Genomic DNA, 9,954 nt, shown 5'->3' with positions numbered 1-9,954 from the left:
TTTACTCAGGGTAGGACATACCTAGTAAATGATAGGGAATATTGCAGAACAGAGAGATCCAAGGGTACAGTTGCATATTGTAGTAGTTCTCTCAAATTGGCCACACAGATGGTGAAAAATGACATATTTGCCTACAGAGAGGGCTCTGAGTACCAGAGTGGGGATATCATTGCTAAAGTTGTATGAGTTATTGATGATACCACACCTGAAATATTGTGTGCAGTTCTGATCATCAGAGTATAGGAAGTATATGATTAAGTTAGAGCAGGTGCAAAAAAGATTTGCACGGATGTTGTCAGGGTTTGAGTTATAAAGAGAGTCGAGATAGGCTTGGACTTTTTCTGCTGGAATGGAGGAGGCTAAAGGGTGATCTTGTAGATGTTTATAAAATTATGACCGGCATAGATAAGCTGGGTAGTTACAGTCTAGAGGGCATAGATTTAAGGTGAGAAGGGAAAGATTTCAAGTGAGTCTGAGAAGCAAAGCTTTCACACTGAGTAGAATGGTGTATGGAGCCAGCTGCCAGAGGAAGAGACAGCAGTAGATGCAATTACAAAGTTTAATAGGCATTTTGACAGGTTCACAGGTAGGAAAGGTTTAGGTGATATGAGCCAAATGCAGGAAAATGTGACTAGCTCGGGAAAGTACATTGGCTGGCATGGATAGGTTGGGTTGAATGGCCTGTTTCCATGCTGTATAACTATGACCTCCACAAAGCAAGGGAAGAAACTGATGAGACTTGGACCATCACTTTTCAATTATCTCTACCTACAAGAGTGGTTCCACAGAATCTGAAGACTGAATATGTTGTACTATTATTTAAAAAGAGATGAAAGATTACTGGTCAATTGATTTCACTTCACTGGTAGTGTAATTTGAGAAGATGCCGTAAAACTGACACAGATTAACCAGCATCAGTTTCTAAGGAGAAAGCCACATCTGACCAACTTAAGAGTGTATTTTTGAGAGGGTCACAAGGGGGGACAATGTCTATGACATTGTCGACGTGTGGTGTTGCAAGCCTCTTGACAAGGTTGAATGGAGCAGGTTGGTCAAAAGTGTAAACATGCCTGGGATCTAAGGGAGAGTGACAGATCAGAAGACATTGGTTCAGTGGTAGAATGCAAAGGCTACTGGTTGACAGGTGTTTATTGTGACAGGAAGGCTATTACTAGTTAGCATTCACAAAACATAGCTAGATCCCTTGTTTTTGTGTTAGTTAATGATTTGAACTGGAATGTAGGGGAAATGATAAAGATGTTTGAAAACTTTGGCTGTGTGTTTGACAGAGACAAGGAAAGCTTTAGACTTGCAACACACAAAATGCTGGTGGAACGCAGCAGGCCAGGAAGCATCTATAGGGGGAAGCAATGTTGACGTTTCAGGCCAAGACCCTTCGTCAGTTAGTCCTGACGAAGGGTCTCGGCCAGAAACGTCGAAATTGCTTCTTCCTATAGATGCTGCCTGGCCTGCTGCGTTCCACCAGCATTTTGTGTGTGTCGCTTGAATTTCCAGCACCTGCAGATTTCCTCGTGTAAGCTTTAGACTTGAGAAGGATTCATATAATCTGGGTATTTGGGGAGGAATGTGGCAAGTGAAACAATCCAGACAGGTGTAGGAGGTGTGCACCAAAACAATAAGATAAATTCTACATCAAAGGAATGTGGGGCTGATTAATACAGAGTCCATAGATTCGTAAAGTAGCAGATAAGAGGCATATAGGGTGCTTTTCATTGTAAATCAAGCCTTAGAATGGTTCATTAAAGTAAAAACTTCAAAGTTCAAAGTAAAATGTATTATCAAAGTATGTACTCTACATAAAACTTTGAGATTCGTCTCCTTACAGTCAGCCACAAAACAAACAAACCCAATAGAACCCATTTTTAAAAAAGACCATTAAACACCCAATGTGAGGAAAAAACAGATCGTGCAAACAATAAAAGTAAGCAAGTAACATTCAGAACAGAAGTTCACGAAAGTGAGTCCACAGCTAAGAAGCATGTTCATCACTGCAGCCAGACAGGAGCCAACCTCTTGGAGCAGCGAGCTGAGCACTGACACCCTGACTTTTTCCATCTGGCTAAAGTTAGGGTCATTCCTCACTCCACCTCATCAAATTGCCTCCAAGTCTGATCCAGCAATCGCTAAACATTGGGTCATTCCCCGCTCTTGTGCCTGGGCCAAGCCACCTCAATTCAGTCTGTACATGCAATGCCATAACCATAGAAACATAGAAAGCCTGCAGCACAATACAGGCCCTTCGGCCCACAAAGTTGTGCCGAACATGTCCCTACCTCAGAAATGACTAGGCTTACCTATAACCCTTTATTTTACTAAGCTCCATGTACCTATCTAAAAACCTCTTAAAAGACCCCATCGTATCCGCCTCCACCACCGTTGCTGGCAGCCCATTCCACGCACTCACCACTCTCTGTGTAAAAAACACATCCTGCACCTTTGAGTTTCATTGATTTACTGTGAATGCCCACTAGCAAATTATCTCAGCTAGTAGGTCACATATATATACAGAGATAATAAATTTATTTTGAACTTTGAACTTTTAATTCTGAGGAGAATACATAGGTAGGGCGGAGTCACTCTTCCTACCTGAGTGGTCAAAAACAAGAATAAAAGGATGTGAAGAAAACTTTTTTCATCCTGGGGTGGCTGGGATCCAGAACTCATGCCTGAAAACGTCATGCAGAATTCTCTTCATATTTAAAAAGTGCCTGAAGGTGCGCTGGAAGAAAATGATGTGTGAGGCTGCAAATCAAATGGCAGAAGGCAGGAACTTGATTGAGAATTCTGATGAAAGGTATTTGAATTAAAGTGAAAATTTTGTTCCTCCTCCACAGATTCTAGCCAATCTGCAGAAGGTTTTCAATATTTCCTGTTTGTATAACAGGCTCTTTTTCGACCTGCATAGAATTCAATTAGCTGAATCCTGGTGAAGCGTCTTGGCCGGAAATGTTGACTCTTCACTCCTTTCCGTAAATGCTGTCTGAACTGCTGGGTGGTGGTGGTGGTGGTGGTGGTGGTGGTGGTGGTGGTGGTGGTGGTGGTGGTGTGTGTGTGTGTGTGTGTGTGTGTGTGTGTGTGTGTGTGTGTGTGTGTGTGTGTGTGTGTGTGTGTGTGTGTGTGTGTGTGTGTGTGTGTGTGTGTGTGTGTGTGTGTGTGTGTGTGTGTGTGTGTGTGTGTGTGTGTTTCTATGAGCTGAGTGGCCTTTTTTTTGCCATGAATTTTATATGATGTTAATGTTGACTTTATAATCACCTCACAAGCACCATTGCTACATTGAAAGAAGAACAATTAAAGAACTACTTTACCTGCAAAGAGCTGGATAATTCATTGAAAAATAAAAGTTGCATTTGATGGAAAACACTCAGCAGGTTAGGTAGCATGCTACCTAACTTCAAGTTCAAGATTAAGGATCATTCAACCATACAGATGAACACAGCCAGACAAAACAGTGTTCCTCTGGGCCAAGATGCAAAACACAGAACCAACAGTCACACACAGCACATATAATTATGACAGGTAAAAAGCATAGATAGGCGAAAATCTCATATAGTTTATGTAGTTAGGAGCAGACGTACAGGGAAGTCATAATCACAAATCATAACCTAGCCCAAGTCTCTGAGTGTCACAGCCTGTAGATTGATGGTGCATGGATGTAGTCTTGGAGCCACGTTTCTGCAAGAGCAAGCCTGCAGCAGTTCCTCATCTCACGTAAGTGCAGCTGCAGATGAATGCAATCCAGCTTGTCTTCCACCGAGCAAACCCTGGAGGGCAGCACCAACGGCTGGGGCCAGCCCCCAATCCAGTGACACACCGCCAGCTCTGGCGTTTCCTTCCTTGGTGGCTGCAACAGGTGACTCTGAGGCACAAGGGTCTGGTCCGTGCCACAACCAAGGCCACGCAGCTCCCCTGCCATCAGCCTCACCAATGAACTAGCAAATCAGACTTGGTGTGTTATACATTACCAATGCCCAGCAGGGTCTTATCACAACAAAAATGTCCAAGACAGTCACTCAGACTGTCCTTTGGACTACGTCCCACCTCTGATGCCTTCTTCCCGGGGTGGCTGAAGCAGGCTATAATACTGAGTGTTTCCAGTATTTCCTGTTAGATAAGTTATTGGCTGGGATCCCATCGGAATACAGATAACTTTGGTATTCAGACAATTGATCTGCAAGCAGAAGCTCTGTTGATTCAAGTTATATATGAGCGATCAAATAAGGAGGTGTGCTAGAACTACTTCAAGTGTTTAACATTATTAATGGAATGAATGAGGCAGAACCTGACAAGTTGTTCATTGTTGCAAAAAGGTCAGTAATCACATTATAAGTTTAAGTAAACATAAACAAGATACGGAAATATTTTAATTCTCTTTATTGAAGAGCTGCATAGTAATAAAATATATTTCTGTCATTCCTCTTCCAAGAAATTGAGATGAAATCCTAACAGAAATAAATGAATTTTGGGGTGGAAGGTTGTAAGGGGAATTCCTGTAGAAAACAGAACTTGAAAAGTCAATGGGCACTAGAATACTTCAATGAAGAAGTAAATAACCTTTAATTTATTCCTACATTATTTTTACTAATTTTTCAGGGTCTTACATTTTCTTTTTAAACCCATATCTTTTCTGTGCCTTTTTTCCCCACCAGGCTCTTGACAGCTGTGGTGTGAAAGTGGGTACTTAGTAAGAGTGATCTCAACTCTGGCCATGAGAAGCTAATTTATTGCAGCCCCACGGAGGTACCAGATATGAATGGAATTTTCCAGGGACAACCTAGTGGTGGTTTTTCTGGGCCTGTGATGTTATCGCTACTAGAGGGAACCTGCACTTTAAGCACAGAACTTCAATTTAAAGGGCTTTCCCCTCTGGGGATAGAAAAAAGGCAAGCAGGAGAATTCTGACAAATTGCTTTTTTTCCAGTTTTATTGTAGAATACTTTGTACACACAATAAAGAACAGAATAGTCATTGGGTCATGCAGTGCACCATAAAATCTCATATAGTCTATGCAGTTAGGAACCGACGTACAGTGAAGTCATAATCACAAATCATCCATTTCCTCAACCTAAATAATATTGCAATACGTACTAATTCTGTGCAGGTACTGTTTTTGCATTTGACTAACCCTAGTTTGGAGAGAGTCCTGCTTGCGTGATCTATTCTATGCTGCTTCTGTTGATAAAACCAGTAACAGTCTGGACTGTATCAGATATTTGTGTCTCTCTTGCACACAGCCGAAGTTTGGCCACATAGGAATTACAAAGGGGGACAACCTCTTTTGGGGAAGGGCACATATCTTTTAATGCACAATACTTTAAAGAAAAAAAAATTCAGGAGTTCTTAGAACATATGTTACTCTTTTATAAATTCTATGTGTTATGCTTGACTCAAAGGCCTTCTATTGCAGACCTTAGAACTCTAGATTTTGAAGACATCGAAAACCCTTCCAAATTTGCATCTACATATTTTCCCATCATTATACGTGTGGCAACCTCAGGCCATTGACCGAATGAACAAGAAAGTGAGCTTAAGTCAGAGGTACTGAAAAAAATGGCATCTCCATTGTCATTGGAAAACTTAGGTTAATTTACTTACCCTGACAATAGACTATGTTCTTACTTTCAGAATATAAGAAGATGTAATATTCTGTCATTACACAAGCCTAAGATATTTAGTGATTATTTCTTAAGTATATATGAACCATTCATCTGCATTATTTCTTGTATAAAACTCTTTGCTGGCTAGAGTCAGTCTTTTGAATAAAAAGTGTGCTTTTCTTCTGTTCATTTTAGCATAAATCCATCTCATTTTGAAACCATCACCAATCAATTTTCCAGATGACAATGTGATTAAACCAATCAGATGAGAAATATATTTGAAATAATTTAAAAAACGAGCTTTGCATAAAAGTTCATTATTAATTGGGGCTGACACAGTTAATCTAATCTTAGTATAGCTGCGCTGATAAATTAACCTTATTTTCAGCCATTCGTTTCAGTGAAATTTGCTTAATTGTGTAACCCTGTCACTGATGTGAAATCTCACGTTTTTACATCAGTTCTGTGGACACCCTCTGCTTGATTCAGTCACATAAAATGTCTTTTGTGAATCAGAGATCATCTAAGATCTAAATATTCAAGGCAAACTTATTCAGTTATTTCCCCCAAAAGCTTCCCGTTGCATTCTGTATCTCTATATAAACCTGAATTAATTGTTCCACAAAACAGCTGTTGCCCAATGAGACCTTTTGGTAATGAATCTTATTTATGAAGCTCAGCTCTGGTTCATTAGCTGTCCAACTAGAATTAGCACAAGTCTGAGCCTAACTCTGACCTGATGCAAATGTCCACATGCTTGAATATCTTGAACAAGCAATAAGAAAGAACAGGGTAGCCTTCCTCTTAAGTTTTCTTTCCTAACCAGAAGCTAGTTTTAATATCCCAAATGCTGTTTTGAGCAGAATGAGAAATTGCACGTATGCTACGCCATGAACTAGACATGTTCTACCAAGAAAGCTTTTACCCATTGGACTGTCAGTGAAGGACTTTTTACCCAGCTCAGTTTTCAGTTAGTGCAAAGTGGATGTGTGAGTCTCAAACGAAGGAATTAACGATTATTATTTGGAAGTTCCTTAAGACCCTTTATGTCTAAGTAGTCACATTTTATGAAAAATGAAGGCCTTTAAAACAGGTACAAGTGTGTATTTTTGGTCCAGTTTTAAATCCAGCAAGGAACAGTAGATAGTATTCCTGACACCGCACTAAAGTAATTTGTTTGATCAACAAGATTGTTATCTTTGAAATTGTCACTTGCTTATGTTTTATAATTGTCTTGTATGTTAGGTAAGGTTAGGTGAAGTGGAAGATCTCTCCTGTAATCACATATAAATTTGTCTTTGGTTGGGCACATAAAGAATGTTGTGAGACTGCGTGATGGAGAAAAGCATCAGAGAATGATACATTTCCCACTTATGGACCCAGACATGTTCCTTCCCATGCCTTGTTTGGTGCATTGGGCAGCAACCCCACCATTTCTTTAGTGTTTGTCTGTTTTATGTGGTTGGGTTGCTTGCTCGATGCCCAACCCAGCACAGATGGAAAGCGTGCAAGTAGCTGATCAGATTTGAACCTGGGTGCAGATACCACCACAAGACTGCACAGACACCCAGATACAAAGATACCCAGATACCCTGAAACAACTTCAATTACAACCAGGAGACAACTTGCGCAATAATGCTTTAGCTACATTGTGCATTAATAAAGCTTAGCTTTAGTCTTAGTTGTGTCCTCTAGTCACATACCATCTTTAAACTCCAGGTGAAATTAAATTCAGTTTAACCTATCCAAACATCAGTTATTGAGTATTAAATTCAAATATTAGGACTTTTATAGCATTGACATTTTGGGTGTCAACTCGAGATATTTAATGGTATATATACAGCATAAACCATGTTAATGGCAATAGTATCAGGTGATCATTCTATGGTGTATAGTCAGTTGCTCATTAGTAGCTGACCCTAAATACAATCCCCACCAATAGTGTCAACTGGACACACTTGTCAATGTTGGTAGCAAGAGAACAGACTGGGAGGGGGAAGCATGTCAGATAGTTTGAGTACCCACCCTTACGCAGGAAGGTTGTTAGAAGTATTGCTCGGCACCAACATGGAAAGTGGATGTCGCCTGAAACTGATGGCACTGCTAGATGTCAGATGGTCATTGGGTAGCGCTGACGGTAATCCAACCCTCCGATTACACAGATGTGGCATGAGGCAACTCTGTGATACTCCAAAGGACGAAAAAGTGGAAAGAGTGTGTTTTTGGAGCAGAGCTGTGTTTTTCATTAATGCTAAGCTTCTATTATAGTTGGCTAGTGAATTGTAAAGCAGATAAAACTCTTCCGAAGAGAACATCCCTCACTACTTCTCTGGAGGCAACAAAGTACAGTAGTGCCAAATTACCTTTTATAACATATTTCTTCCCTAATTGGTATGAACAACTAAACAAATGCCAAACATACTGGCAGCTTGCTTTAGAACCTAGCAACAATTTTAAGATTAAATTTCCATTTCCTCTTTTATGTCAGCTTCCTAGACTGTCGTGATCTTCTTGTCTTTACTGGCTTGTTTGATGGCAGCCTGTTCACAGATAATTTCTTTCAGCCGCTGCACACGCATGTTTTGTGTGGTCTGGTCTCCAACTCCAGTCTGGCTGCGGTGGAGGAGACTTAGGGCATTAATGTACTCCAGTTCAGTGTACTTCACCCCTTGGTCCACCACCAAATTGAGCAGCTCGTCAGGATTGTTGTATAACATCTCGTAGTACTGCCTGTGAACAAAAAAAATGGCAAACCAGAATTAAAACATCAAGTGAACTGCCAATTCCTTCTGCTAATAGTTTCACTTCACATGATGAAATATGCTTAGGATTAAGGTTATGAGCTCCAATGCCAGCTTTTTTATTTAAAAAATTTTGATATTCAGAGCATTTAACATTCTTAATCAGGTCAAAATTAGTACAATTTTAAATGATAAAGTGCAATCATTCTAAAACCTTAATTCATCATACTTTTTTTAACATGCAGAATTTTCATTCAAGTTAGCAGGGTTGAGGATCCTTTGCTAACTCTAAGCTGACACAAAATCTATCAGCAGAGTCACCAACATAATTGCTGGTAAACACCAGGAAGTTTGTTGTAGTGAAGCATACTAACAATTTGCCTACAAGTATCTGGGACCAAGTTAAAAACTTCTCAGTTTAAATGTGTTATATATACCAAACATGGGTGCACTGATAATGGGAAATCCTGACAGTTTGTACGAAAATACATCATTTACCAGTTAGATTCAGCTCCAGTTGTAGATCAGGGCAGACACAGCATCAAACAGAATGCAAACAAATTTATAAATTATATTTGATCCATGCAATTTGCATTTTCTGAAGTAGATGGAGGGAAGAGAATTTACCCTTTTCATTGTGGGGTTCTCTCTTGCAATTTCTGGAAGATTCTATTCTGGCAAAAGAAAACATTATAATTCTCTGGTCTTGATGCTCAGGTTATCCTGACCAAGTGTGGGACAGGCCTAACAAATCAGTGACTTTTTTGCCCACTTGTTATTTTCATATTTCTTGTGTCAAAACAGGCTTCTGAAAGATGTGATAAAACACTTCATAAATTAAAATCATATTTTTATGGAAGAGGTGAGATAAAATACCAAATGACTTATTACAGCTGATTTGCAAATTCTTTTGCGATACCAGGGAAAGGCTGGTTTACTTAGTGATAAAAGGGATTGTCTACAAATAAAACCCTTTATAATTTGGAACTGTGATTACCTAAAGCATGGACAGTATCTGATTGAAAATAAGGCTGTCCAGATGATTGCAATAATGCACAAAGTCGAAACAGGAAATCTTAAGGATATAAAAGGCCAATTATATTCACTTTTTATATTTCATGAGATATGATCACTGAAATCATCCATCAAATTTTGAAGTTTTGTACAAGTTAGGTATGCCATAAATATTTATGAATTACCTTAAAGAAAAGAATGAAAAATTATTTGAAATTAGTGTTGAGTTGAAACTCATTTACGCAAAGTGTTCATGACCAAAGGCAATACAGATTTCAGAGTTAATTACAACCTTCCAGTAATAAATTTGGCCCTGATCTTCCAGCGGAAACAAGTATGGAATTAACAGAAATTAACCATTTCATATGTGACATTTTGTTCATGAACTGAATATTACTAATCTATCATGCCTGAATCCCCTTGTCATTCAAGGCCTTGTTCCCATTTACAAATAATTTCTTGGTCTTGGAACAGCTCACACTCTTCACAACTCAAATGAGCACCTCTGCAATGCCCAGGGCTCTCAGCATTATTACTATTTCTTTTCAAAACCTTGTGAATCTATTTCCCATCTTTCATTAGAC

The 9,954-nt window shown here is 39.4% G+C and overlaps 1 protein-coding gene across 1 annotated transcript in view; it reads right to left on the bottom strand.

Annotated features, from left to right (window-relative positions):
- Window positions 1-4,914: 4,914 nt before the first annotated feature.
- Window positions 4,915-9,954, bottom strand: part of exoc4 (exocyst complex component 4) — a 507,730-nt gene continuing 502,690 nt past the window's right edge. The window contains exon 17 of the mRNA XM_073066788.1: window positions 4,915-8,345. Within this exon, the coding sequence (XP_072922889.1) occupies window positions 8,108-8,345 (238 nt within the window). The 3' untranslated portion in view covers window positions 4,915-8,107. The remainder of the gene's footprint in view (window positions 8,346-9,954) is intronic.

This window comes from Hemitrygon akajei, chromosome 14 (genome assembly GCF_048418815.1).
Source record: "Hemitrygon akajei chromosome 14, sHemAka1.3, whole genome shotgun sequence".
Classification (NCBI taxonomy): Eukaryota; Metazoa; Chordata; class Chondrichthyes; order Myliobatiformes; family Dasyatidae; genus Hemitrygon; species Hemitrygon akajei.
Note: the sequence above shows the minus strand (reverse complement) of the source record. Positions and strands in the feature narration are given on the sequence as shown.